The sequence below is a fragment of the Macrotis lagotis genome, chromosome X (assembly GCF_037893015.1).
Source record: "Macrotis lagotis isolate mMagLag1 chromosome X, bilby.v1.9.chrom.fasta, whole genome shotgun sequence".
Taxonomy (NCBI): domain Eukaryota; kingdom Metazoa; phylum Chordata; class Mammalia; order Peramelemorphia; family Peramelidae; genus Macrotis; species Macrotis lagotis.
The window spans coordinates 167,319,904-167,332,432 of NC_133666.1; the positions used below are offsets into that span (position 1 = coordinate 167,319,904).

Genomic DNA, 12,529 nt, shown 5'->3' on the forward strand with positions numbered 1-12,529 from the left:
GGTCTGGGAACTGGGAGGGAAATGCTGGATGCCTGGGCTCCAGCTCGTCTCTGAGCCACTGGTGAGGTTTGAGGTTGGAGTGAGGTCTACAGAGAAAGGGCTCATGAGGTCTCCCCTTGACCCTGGGCTTGGATGTCCAGCTGCAGAGCCTTCTGGATACCAAGTCGGTGTACATTCTGGACTGCTGGTCTGACGTTTTCATCTGGATTGGCCGCAAGTCCCCACGTCTCGTACGGGCTGCTGCCCTGAAACTGGGCCAGGAACTCTGCAGCATGCTGCACCGGCCCCGGCATGCTATGGTCAGCCGCAACCTCGAGGGCACAGAGTGTCAGGTGGGTTCCCCCAGACTCCACCCCCTGGATGGCTGTCTGTCAGGACTGAGCTGCTTGGTGGTTATTAGCCTTGGTTAGACTGCTGAAGTATAGTGGGAAGTAAGGTGACCTTGGAGTTGGAGCTTTTGGGCAGTTTCTAACTCTGCCCCTGGGTCAACTAGGGCGAGTCATTTAGATTGCTGTGAGCCTCAGTTTCCTTATCTGAAATGAAGGGTTTGCTTTAGCTGATCTCCAAGATCCTTTGCCTCTCTAACACTATATTCTAACCTTGCCCTTCATATGTATTTGCTACCTCTGTAACCCTGAGTACTAAGGTAGCATGTTGGCTCAATAGATAGTGCAGTGGGCCTGTAATCAGGAAGACCTGAGTTAAAATCCAGCCTCAGATGCTTATTAGCTGTGTGACCCTGGCAATTTTCCTTAGTCCATTGGAGAATGAAACTGCAAAAGCACTCTAGTTGCCAAGAAAATCCGACAGACAGTATGTTCCATGGGTCACCAAGAGTTGGACATGCCTGAAGAACAGTAACAAAATCTTGGGCAAGTCATTCAACCTATCTACAGATAGTTAGAGGTGTGAAAATCAGAGTTGGTATTGTTTGTAAATAAACTTTTAAAATCTCAAATCAGTACTAGTAACAATAGCTACCATTTATTTTGTACCTTAAGGTTCATAAATTTTTTACATTAACTTCATTTGTCCTGTGACAACTGGTAGTTACCCCATATTAAAGATGAAGAAACTGAGCTTGCAGACATTAGCTGACTTGCCCATGGTCACACAGCTAGTATCTAAGGCAGGATTTAAACTCAGCATTTCTTGATTCCAAATCCAGAGTTGTCCAGACTTAGCCAATTAGGTACAAGACAAAACAGCAATTAAATTCCCTTCCTCCACTCTGCATCTTACTGCCTCTACCTTTTAACCCTCTAAAGCCCCCCCCAAGCAAACTTAGGTGTAGAAGTTTTTAATTGCTAATTTCTGTTTCTTACATCACTATATGATCCCATGTATCCTTCCCCCTCCCAAATGCTAGATAGTATTTTGTATAGAGGAAAGAAAAGTCAGCCTAACTATTCATACACTGAAAATCTTACTAGGTTTTTAAGGCCAAGTTTAAGAACTGGGATGATGTGCTGAAAGTGGATTACACCCGAAATGCTGAATCAGTGGTGCAAGGAGACGGGTTGGCTGGCAAGGTGAAGAAAGACACGGAGAAGAAGGACCAGATGAAGGCAGATCTGACAGCCCTGTTTCTTCCACGCCAGCCTCCCATGGCTTTGACTGAGGTGCTGGAGCGACCAGAGGGGGACCGGCGTGGCTGGGAGGGCAGCTTAGGAGAGGGCCACAGAAGGGAAGGTTGGATGGAAGGACACATCGACCTGGGGAAAGGGAGGAGGAGGGAGAGACATCTATCAGAAGGCTCGGTTCTGATGACAGTAGTCCAACAGGCAGAACAGCTGATGGAAGAGTGGAATGAAGATCTGGATGGCATGGAGGGCTTCGTCCTCGAAGGCAAAAAGTTTGCCCGCCTGCCTGAGGAGGAGTTTGGTCACTTCCACACTCAAGACTGTTATGTTTTCCTCTGCAGGTATGACCCCATCTCTTTCTGGCCTCATCATCCTTGGTCCACTGCTGTGGTCCTTGGGACATTCTGGAGAGGTTCCCAGCACATCTCCCACATCTGTCCTTGGGGAGAGGAGCTCAGGTTATGAGGGAGGGGAGGCCAGTCTTTGTGTCTCTCTCCTTCCCTTCTTCCTTTCCCAGGTACTGGGTCCCTGTGGAATATGAAGAAGAAGAAAAGAAGAAGAAAGGGGCCACAGAAGGGGAAGAAGCAGAGCAAGAGGTTGAGGAGGAGGAGGCAGCTGTGGCAGAGGAGAAGCAGCCAGAGGAGGACTTCCAGTGTGTGGTCTACTTCTGGCAGGGCAGGGAAGCCTCCAACATGGGCTGGCTCACCTTCACCTTCAGCCTGCAGAAGAAATTTGAGAGCCTCTTCCCAGGCAAATTGGAGGTAAGACCCAGACCCTCTGCTGGAGCCATATCTATCCTCCAGGCCGCTAGAGGGGAATGGCATCGGGGATGTTTTTCATGTTTGTCTTGAGGAGTCTGGCTAGCCTAGATTGGCCCTAGAGATCCCTCCCATTCAACCGGCTCTTCAGGGTGGCTGCTAAGGAGCCGGGGGAGGGAGTTGGCAGTGGGCTCCATCTGGCTGGTCTCTGGCAGGGCAGTCATCAGCCTCTTTCTTCTCTCTCCCTCCCCAACCCTCCCAGGTGGTGCGAATGACTCAGCAGCAGGAGAACCCCAAATTCCTGTCCCACTTCAAGAGAAAGTTCATTATCCACAAGGGGAAGAGAAAAGCTCCAGAGAATGCTCAGCAGCCCAGCCTTTACCATATTCGCACCAATGGCAGTGCCCTCTGCACCCGGTACCCAGCATCTCTCTTCCCCCCTTCCCCGCTTTGCCCAGGGTCTAGGTCCCCTGTGTCTGTGTAGGTCCATCCCAGTGTCACATCCATCCTCCTGACCTCAGTTATTCAATAGAAGCCTCGGGGATGGGATCAGGGGCTTAGGCTGCCTTCCTAGGGCCCAGGGCTGGTAGTTGGGTGAGGGTTGGCACATGGAGTTGACCCTCTGTCTCCCCGCTCACCTGTCTCCCTTGGCCCGGCATTTCTACAGATGTATCCAGATCAACACAGACTCCAGCTTACTCAACTCTGAATTCTGCTTTATCCTCAAGGTGAGGGTCTGTGTCTGGGCAAGCATGGCTGGGGAGCCCCTTGGGGTAGGGGAAGGAGAGGGAGGACCTGTACCGCTGAGGACCTGCGCTGTCTGGTTTGCCATAGGTCCCCTTCGAGAGCACAGACAATCAAGGCATTGTGTACACATGGGTAGGACGGGCGGCTGACCCTGATGAGGCCAAGTTAGCTGAGGACATCATGAACCACATGTTCAACGACTCCTACAGCAAGCAGGTAAGGGCTGGGGAGGGGGGGGGGCGGGGGGAGATTCTCCCTGGCCCTGGCCCCAGGGGTGGAAGAGGGAAGGTCATCCTCTTATCTTCAGAACAAAGGCTTTAACCTTCCTTGGGACATGGGACCCCCTTGGCAGTCTGTAAACAGAAAACCTGTTCTCCTGCACCTAATGCTGAGTCCAGTCACTAACAGTCATTTTGAAGCAATAGGAGCCTAAACTAGTCCTGCTAATACTTTAGCCTGTGCTCATCACTGAAGGAGATGACTAAATTTTAGTTAGAGGTGAATGAAAATAAAAATGTAACTTTTTTCCAAATTCAGGTATCCCCCTACAGCAGTAGTTCTCAAAATTTGGTCTGGGAACACATTCCTTCCTAGGGGTCCATGAAGTCAAAGCCATTTACATATCACTAAAAATAGCTATAACTCACATAAACAAAAACTCTGAGAACTTTTAAGTAACTTTTAAGAATATAAAGTAAAGGGAGGGGGCGACTAGGTGGTGCAATGAATAAAGCACCGGCCCTGGAGTCAGGAGTACCTGGGTTCAAATCCGGTCTCAGACACTTAATAATTACCTAGCTGTGTGGCCTTGGGCAAGTCACTTAACCCCATTGCCCTGCAAAAACCTAGAAAAAAAAAATAGAGAGACTGAATAGCCTGAGAAAGTACCACTTCCCATTGTATTGAATGTTAGTCTTGGAGTCATGAAGACCCGAATTCAAATCCAGCCTCAGACACTTACTTGATGTGTGATTCTAGGCAAGTCACTTAATCTCTGCCTGCCTCAGTTTCCTCACCTGTAAAATAAGGGTAATAGCACCTGCCTCTTCAGATAATTGTGAGGATCATATGAGGTATTTGTAAGGTGCTTTGCAAACCTTAAAGCACTCTATAATAAGATCAGTCACCCCCAGGGTAGGAGAAGGCACTAGAACCTGGGCTTGGAACCAAGTATAGAAAGCCTAGGTTAAAATCCTGCCTCAGATAAAAGATTAGAGAACCTTCCAAGGTCATCCCATTCAAGTCCTTGGATAGATGAAGATACTGAGGTCCAGAGAGTTTAACATCACACAAATAAAAGTAGAGGGGATCCTCTGACTCCAGAGCCAGCTGCCTCACTTAACTTCTCCCAAGACCCACTTTCCTGTTAAACAGTACTCCTGCCTCATGGGGTTGTGAGGCTCAAATAAGATATTTATTTATTTGTTTGTTTATTTGTGTATGTATGTATGGTTTTTTTCATAAGGCAGTGGGGTTAAGTGGCTTGCCCAAGGCCACACAGCTAGGTAATTATTAAGTGTCTGAGACCGGATTTGAACCCAGGTACTCCTGACTCCAGGGCCTGTGCTTTATCCACTACGCCACCTAACCTCCCCTAATTATTTATTTTTCAAACCAATAATGCACTAGGTGGACAAGTAGATGGAGCTCTTGGCAAGGAATCAGAAAGGCCCAAGTTCAAATACACTTCAGACACCTACTGGCTGTGTGACTCTGGGCAAGTCACTTAACCCTGTTTGGCTCAGTTTCCTCATCTGTAAATGAACTAGAGAAGGAGATGGCAAACCTCTCCAGCCTCTTTGCCACGAAAACCCCAGCTGTGTTATGAGGACTCAGTCATAGCTGAACCTGCCCTTGTCCAACTGCCTGCCCCCTTCACCCCAACACCCTTTGCCCCCTCTTTTCCTTGACAGGTCATTAATGAGGGAGAAGAGCCAGAAAACTTCTTCTGGGTGGGCATCGGAGCCCAGAAACCCTATGATGAAGACGCTGACTACATGAAGCACGCTCGCCTCTTCAGGTGAGCCTGTTTCCCTGACCCCCTCCTAAACCCCCATTACTCCATAGAAACCCCCTGTCCCCCAACCTTTCTCACCACTTTCACTGGGGCCACTCAACCCAAGCTGAAACCTCAACTCCCTGAGTGCTTTTCCTTCTCCCTCTCTGGTGCAGGTGTTCTAATGAGAAAGGTTACTTCTCAGTGTCAGAAAAATGTTCAGACTTCTGCCAGGATGACTTGGCTGATGATGATATCATGCTGTTGGACAATGGTCGGGAGGTGAGTTCTTCCAAGCCAGCTCCCTTACTCCACTGGTCCCAACTCCTAAACAGAGTTTCTGGGTATCAGGCCTGGCAGGTTGGTGGTAGTGCCTCGTGTCCATAGCCCCATCTCCCTTGGTCCTCACCTGTGTGGGAATAGTTCTTCCCAATTCATGTAAGAGAAAAGCGAGGACCAGAGAATGATTGTCTCAGGGTGCCTCTGGCCCATGAGTGATGGACTTGAGAGTGGCACCCAGGTCGTCATGCTTGCCTTGTAGCAGCACTCCTCCCTCTCTTTGCCAGCTTGACTCCTGACAGGGTGTGTAACTTCAACTGTCTCTCCTTCCTTACCCCACCTTGCAGGTTTACATGTGGGTGGGAACTCAGACAAGCCAAGTGGAGATCAAATTGAGTCTGAAGGCCTGTCAGGTGAGTGTCTGCTGACCACTGGGCCCAAGCTTCCTGGAGCCCAAGCTTCCCTGCTGCCTTGGTTCATCTAGACCAGGGCCAATTCACCTTTTTGTTTATTTTTTAATTTTTTTTTTTAGTTTTTGCAAGGCAACAGGGTTAAGTGGCTTGCCCAAGGCCACACAACTAGGTAATTAAGCATCTGAGGCTAGATTTGAACTTGGGTACTTCTGACTCCAGGGCCAGTGCTCTTTCCACTGTACCACCTAGCTGCCCCCAGTTCACCTTTTTGTATCATGGATATCCCTTCTCACAATAGTATTTGTAAAGATATAAAACACATTAGATTTCCAAAGGAAACCAAAAATATTTAATTAATAATTTAACAAAATACTTAAAAAAAGAAGATAGAAGTTCTGGCTCTAGATTAAGAATCTCCACTCCTGATGAAGCCCTTCACTTTTACATAGAAGGAAACCAAAGTGTGGTAGAGCCAACTATTTGTCCTGGCCCCCAGAGCACCTTTAGTGGTGGGGCTGGGATTAGAACCAAAGCTCTAACACTTTTCATTTGATCCCATCTTTTTTGGCCTGAGCTGTTCCTGCTTCCTCTTCCTTTCCTTGGCCTACTTCAGGGCAGGGGAGAGGTCAGTAGAAAGCCCCATCAGGTTAATCTCTCTAGACTTCAACATGAACTAGGTCTATAAAATGAAAAGGTTGGATTGGATGCCCTAAGGTCTCCGACAGCTCAAATCTATTTCCCTAACCTTTGTGTTATCTCATTGGCAGGTTTACATCCAGCACATGAGGTCCAAGGACCAGGAGCATCCTCGAAAGCTCCGACTGGTCCGCAAGGGTAATGAACAACACCCGTTCACCCGATGCTTCCACGCCTGGAGTACCTTCCGGAAACCCCCCGCCTAGCCCGATACTGAGGACTGGTCAAGGCTTCTCTTGTCCCTGACTCAAAGCTGCAAGCATCGACACAAGCTTTAACAGAAGGATTTTCCTACTTGAGAGAAGGGGGGGTTGGGGCCCAGATGCTCCAGCAGCCCCTGTTGTGCCGACCGTCATGTTGGGGAGGATGGCTTTCTTCATTCTCACCCATTGCTCTCAGGCTTCTAGGATCTTTCTGTCTGCCTGCACCCCTTTTTCTTAAGCTGTTCTATGGCCAAAGCAGGTGCCTAACTCTGCCCCAGGAAATCTCAGTCGTAAGGGAGGATGTGGTATGTGGAGCTGAGGTCTGGCTGGTGGGCAGAAGGTGGGGGAGAGGGAGGATGTGAGCTCGGCTTCCTCCCCTCTCCCCTTGATGAGGACTTGGAGCTTTCTGACTTCTGGTTGCCGAGACTGTGTCTTCCCCCACCCAGGGGTCCCTCACTGTGGACTCACTAGTCCTTCCCAGCAGCGGCACCTGGTGTATCGCATTGTTGGAATAAAATTCAGTTCTGGCACTGAAGGTGCAGATGCATGGACGAGTGTTTGCTTGGGGCCAGGGAGTAGTGCGTGCTAATGGGATGACTTTACTGCCCTCCCTGCCACCTCACGCCCTTCCTTTTTCCTGATAAAAGTACTGAGTCACACAACTCTGCATTGACTAAGGTAGGAGGACTATCTGCAGAGAAGCAGGTGTTGGCAGGCTCTGGTCCAAAGGAAGGAAGCTGGCCTGCAGGATAGAAATGGTGCGTGACCTTGCTGGTCCTGCGGCTCAGGAGGCTTGCTCCTCCCCACACCTGTCAGGGTTCAGGCAGCTGACTCCCAGTTAGTCCAGGTTAAAGGTGATTTTTGAACCCAGGGCTTCTTGACCTCCCATCTCCACCCGCTAGACCGCTGGGCTCCTACCTCACAGGACCCTGCCGTGGCAAGAAGCAGATGCATTGGCCCTTTGAGATACTAAATGCTTTATTTTCAATATTAAAAACCAGTATTTTTAATACCTAAAACAATGCTAATTAATCTTAACAAAAAGACCCCCCCCAAAAAAAGATACATTCTACAAGAGAAGCCCCCTACCACCACTTCTCCCCAACCCCCCAGGACACAAAATGGGAGCATGGTCAGTCGGCACGGTTTGCAGCCCCAGAGGGGCTCAGACACACTTCTACACACTCACAGCAGGAACCATCCAGGAGCAAGAATACCAAAATAACTTTAGAAATCTTTTTTGTCCAAGTCCTGATGAGGCAACCTCGGCTGTGTAAAAAGAGTGAAATCCTATACGCAAAGGCTCCAGCATTCCTGACCAGGGCCTAGGCCTGGCCTCAGCACCTCCCCAAATGGCTCTGTTGACTGAAGCCTGGCCCAGGATGCGAGTGGTTGCAGAAGCTGGACAATGGGAAGGCCGCCTTATAATCCTTACCCCGTTACCCCGCTTTTGGCCAGTCTGGACAGAGGTGGGGATTTCAGCATGACAACGGAGCCCTGGCTTCTGGGACTTTCCTTAGAACTAAGGCATTGCCTGTGACATACAGGGACTTGACTCCCTCCCCCCCTTCAGGCTGCTGGGGATTATTCCCTTTGGTCAGTTCCCTGGGGCAGGCAGGGGCTGCGCCATTCTTTTTCCCGGAAGAGCTAGGAGCCCACCCCCCAGTGGTCTCTGCCTGGTTTCCCCAAGGAGGCACCCCCGGGAGGGGGGAACAAACCAAGGCTCCCGTGATCTCTGAACCCCTTCTTCCAGGGATGTGATCAGGAGCGGGGATGGGGGGTAAATAAGATTATGTGCCACTAGGCTGGCTTTGTGCTTTTGGACAGAATGAGAGAAAAGACCAGGTTTTAACTGGGGGGTACAGGGGGGGAAGAAAAAATAAAATGTTTTGAACTAGGGGACAGAGGCAGCAGCCTGGTCCTCTACTCCACTTCTGGCAGGTAGGGAGGTATAAGGGATGACAGACTCCTTCCTATGTGACATCAGAATCCCTCAGGCAAAGCAGGGGTCTAGCAGGTGAAAAAAGGGGGGCCCTCCTGGACTCAGAAGACTGGAGCTGAGAGAGAATCTGATCCAGGATGAGGAGGTCCACCTTTTGATGGGGAAAGGGGACTGCTCTGTAGGAAAAGGCCCCAGTATACCAGTCTTGTCACAGCCCACCCTCCTCCAAGGACTTCAGTATGCTGTGGGGGGTGATGGGTGGGAGGGCACACGGGAAGGTAGGAGTGCATGGGGCTCACCCCTGCCCCTCTGCCACAGACAGGCTTTCTGGGCGAGCTGAGGTAGCCTAAGCAGGGAGAACAGTAGCCATGGCTCCCGAGGGAAGCCGTGTTGTGTGAAAGAAAACGGGTTGGGGAGGGAGGATTCTCTCCCTTCAGTCCATGGGCAGAAACAGTCTTAGACATGAAAGACGTGGAATGGGACAGACGGTCAGGGAGGGCCGGGGGAGGTCCATGCAGAGCTCTCTCCTTTCTTGGTTCCCGTTGCCTCCCTGCCCCCGCCTCTCGCCACCGCAGGAGAAAATTCTTCTTAGTGTTGCTGAGGGACCAGGAGGGCGGGCAGGGGTTAGGGGGATCAGGGCACTGCTGCTTCTGCCCTGCCACAGTTAGAAGGTACTATGTTACAGGGACAGGATCCAATGGGCACAGGGCAGGTGTGCGTGGACTGGTGGGCCCCGGGCTGGGCCGGGAGCTGTGATCCTCATCACTGGGGTCCAAGCCTGAGCCACAGGCAACAGCATCTGTCCTGGAGGGAGAAATGGGTGACCCCTCTAATTGGTTCCCATCCCACACACCCCACCCGTCTCCCTTTCTGGGGTGCATAGAGGGCCAGCTCTGTCCATCTTGTCATTCCCAGGCAAGCACAGAGATTAACAGCAGCCAATAACAGCTAATATTTATATAGGGGTTCTGCTAAGTACACCTGCATGCAGGATTCTGAATATGGCTTCAGCGGGGGGCATGAAACTGAATTTTCACAACTTATGCTACTTCCCTTTCTGATTTTGGCATCATCAACAGGGAAGATGTTGAAAGTACAGCCTAGAGGCTCCAAATTGACAAAAACTATCATTAACTTTTTGTTTGAAGAAAGCATTCTCTTTCTTTCCTCCTCCTGTGACTCCATTAAAACAAGTCACATTTTTAGCAGTGCTTTCCCCACACAGGAGTATGAAATGCGGGGGTCAGACTTCAGTCCCCTGAGCTAACCAGTCTAGCCAGCACCGGTACAGACTTGTGGTGTGAGTGGCCAATGACAAACCAAGCATCTGTGTTTTAAGCAACTGGAAGATCCGGCCCCCATAAGGAGGGAAGTCCATTCTTCAAATGAATGGCTACCTGAATGCCTGGGGTGACCCGGCTGATGGAGCACATGGGAGTTTACCAAAAAGAGATTGCAGAGGACAAGTGCCCTTTAGGAGGTCAGGATTTTCTGGTTCCATCCACCCAATGAATAATCTTCTGGAAAGAGGGCTTAGGGCCTATCTCCCAGCTGGTCATACCTCATAGAATAAGGTAACAGCCAGGTAGGAATGGGGTACAGAGATGTATCCACTTAGGTTCTTGTTTCTAATTCTCTCCGAACCTTGCATATTGAAATTTGTAGGTGATAATAGTCCAATCCTTCCACTGGGGGGGACTGGAAATTGAGTTCCTGAGGAAGAAATGGTTTAACCAAGCACCACACTTCTAGCACTCCTGATTCCCAGGGGAATGAGCATCAGACTACCTTTCTCCCTATGTCCCCATTAAATCTGGGTCACAACCTACTAAAGAAGGGTTCAACTTTCTCCCTGCACACACTTGTGTTCTCCTCTGGCAGAACTCCAGTTAAGCAGGTGAGAAGTCAAGAGAGTGGGCCATCATCATAGCATTTTATTGTGGAGCAATACATGGGGGCTACCTGACGGGCTGAATGGAGTCCCCGGATCTAGAACTTAAGGGGATCTCCCTCTCCTGGAACTTAAGAAATCTCCATAGACCTCAACTGAATATCAAATGAATTATGGGTTAAGGGCTGAGACACAACTGCCACCTTGTGTCTGACAAAAAAAGGTGGGCTGACTCCCTGGAAACATTGGCTGGGTGCTAACATTTTACAAATATCTCATCCAATCCTCTCAATCACCCTGAGAGGTCAGTGCTATTCTCATCATCCCAACTTTATACAGACAGAGATTAAATGACATGCTCAGTTGTCACACTGCTAGTTAAGTATCTGAGTCTGGGTCTGAATTCAGATCTTCCTGGTTCTAAGTCCAGGGCACTGATGGCACCTCTATTGTTACTATTATTCTGGAGAAGCCTTTTTTCATTCATCCTATTAGTATTTTCTTAAATTATCATCTATATAATTTATCTGCTTGCAGAGTATAGCCTCTTTACAACAGAATGTAAACTTGAAGGATTGGTTGTTTTTTTTTATTTCCCCAGCGCCAAATATACTGCCTAGTTAAAAAAAATAAATAAATAATAATAATAATAAACATGAATTCAAAAGCAATTTTAATTTTTACAAAGTGCTCTAAAGTATGTTATTTCATATGATTGTAGATAATACAATCTACAGTTGCTTAACAAACTCGATTTGAATGGGACTGGCCAGACCTCAATGACAATAATTAGAGCAGCCTTAGGAACTTAGGGTTAAAGGGAAGGCGAAGGTGGGTGGGTGGGTGGGTGGAGGAGGGGCTTGGAAACTAGCCATAGAGCTACCAGGACTAGCTTCACATCCTAAATTTTTCCCACTGAGAACCTGGATAAGTCATTTAACCACTATGGTCTTCAGTTTCATCATTTATAAAATGAGCAAGTTTCACCTGCTGGTTCAAGTCCCAGCTCTAGCCTTGTTGCAAGGACTTTTTGCCTCTTTTTTGTTTAGAACAGTGTCTACACTTAATAAATATTTATTAATTGATTGAGTAACCTCAATTTGATATAAGATTTTTGGTCAAGTGATTTAACATTACTGGGCCTCTGGTAAAGGGATATTATTAAACTACATGATTCTGCAGTTGAGCTCAGTTCTAAAAGTCTATGAGTCTAAGATAATCACTTTAAAACTCGAAGATTCTATGATTCTTATCCTCCAGACTGAGGATGTAAATACATATCTGCATACTCAGCAACTAGATTTTTTTTCTTTCCTGAATCTCTCCTCCCCAGGTCCAGACAGTAGGCCTCCAGCCACCTAGCTCCCCCTCACCTTATTTGATCAGAATTCCTGGAGATCGGGCATCTTCCTCTGCTATATTTCGCAAATTTTTCTCTGCTTCCTCCGAAGAGCTAGAAGGGTTGAGAAGAGAGGCTGTCCTAAGACTGAGAATGATCCCCAGCTCCTATTTCCCAGTATGGAAAGAACATCCAGTACACCACATAGAGCAGGGATGGGGAACCTTTTTCTTCCAAAGGCCATTTGGATATTTATAACATCATTTGCAGGTTATATTTGCTCAAACAATTAACTGACCCCTGAAAAGCTCTTTTATTTATTGAATTTCAAGTCCCACCTGTGGTTGCCTTAACCAGATCAAAACAGCCCACAAGTAGAAGTTCCCTGCTCCTTGATGTAGAGGGAAGGGGATGAGGTGGAGAAGGATGTTTAGAATCTAGAAAGCCCCAGTCCATCCTTCACCAGCCTGGGGCAGAAAAGTAAGACTGAGTCCGGCTTCATCCCTTCCTTCCCTGCCCATTCCAATCTGCAATTTTCCTTCCCCAAGGGGAATTTTTTGAGATTAATCCCTGAAATCAACTTGGGACTTTCCAGAGATCTGGGTTTCTAAGGCTAAGCTCAGCTGACTTTGGTGTGAAGATGAAAGGTCTGGTCAGAGAGACCAGGCTGCCCTGTTGCCAG

At 48.6% G+C, this 12,529-nt stretch overlaps 2 protein-coding genes across 6 annotated transcripts in view; one reads left to right on the top strand and one right to left on the bottom strand.

Moving 5' to 3' along the window:
- The window catches only part of FLII (FLII actin remodeling protein), a 46,269-nt gene extending 37,838 nt beyond the window's left edge, over positions 1-8,431 (top strand). For both annotated transcript variants that reach the window (XM_074207644.1, XM_074207643.1), the window contains exons 20-30: positions 141-332; positions 1,434-1,622; positions 1,785-1,924; positions 2,101-2,344; positions 2,604-2,758; positions 3,009-3,069; positions 3,176-3,304; positions 5,002-5,108; positions 5,261-5,366; positions 5,711-5,776; positions 6,544-8,431. In XM_074207644.1, the coding sequence (XP_074063745.1) occupies positions 141-332; positions 1,434-1,622; positions 1,785-1,924; positions 2,101-2,344; positions 2,604-2,758; positions 3,009-3,069; positions 3,176-3,304; positions 5,002-5,108; positions 5,261-5,366; positions 5,711-5,776; positions 6,544-6,678 (1,524 nt within the window). In that variant the 3' untranslated portion in view covers positions 6,679-8,431. The remainder of the gene's footprint in view (positions 1-140; positions 333-1,433; positions 1,623-1,784; positions 1,925-2,100; positions 2,345-2,603; positions 2,759-3,008; positions 3,070-3,175; positions 3,305-5,001; positions 5,109-5,260; positions 5,367-5,710; positions 5,777-6,543) is intronic.
- Positions 7,708-12,529, bottom strand: part of LLGL1 (LLGL scribble cell polarity complex component 1) — a 99,695-nt gene continuing 94,873 nt past the window's right edge. For 2 of the 4 annotated variants that reach the window (XM_074207648.1, XM_074207645.1), the window contains exons 22-23: positions 11,882-11,961; positions 7,709-9,421 (exon numbers count right to left, since the gene is read on the bottom strand). In XM_074207648.1, coding sequence (XP_074063749.1) covers positions 11,883-11,961 — 79 coding nt within the window. In that variant the 3' untranslated portion in view covers positions 7,709-9,421; position 11,882. Of the gene's footprint in view, positions 9,422-11,881; positions 11,962-12,529 lie in introns of all 4 variants that reach the window. The other 2 variants (XM_074207647.1, XM_074207649.1) reach the window with 2 other exon arrangements.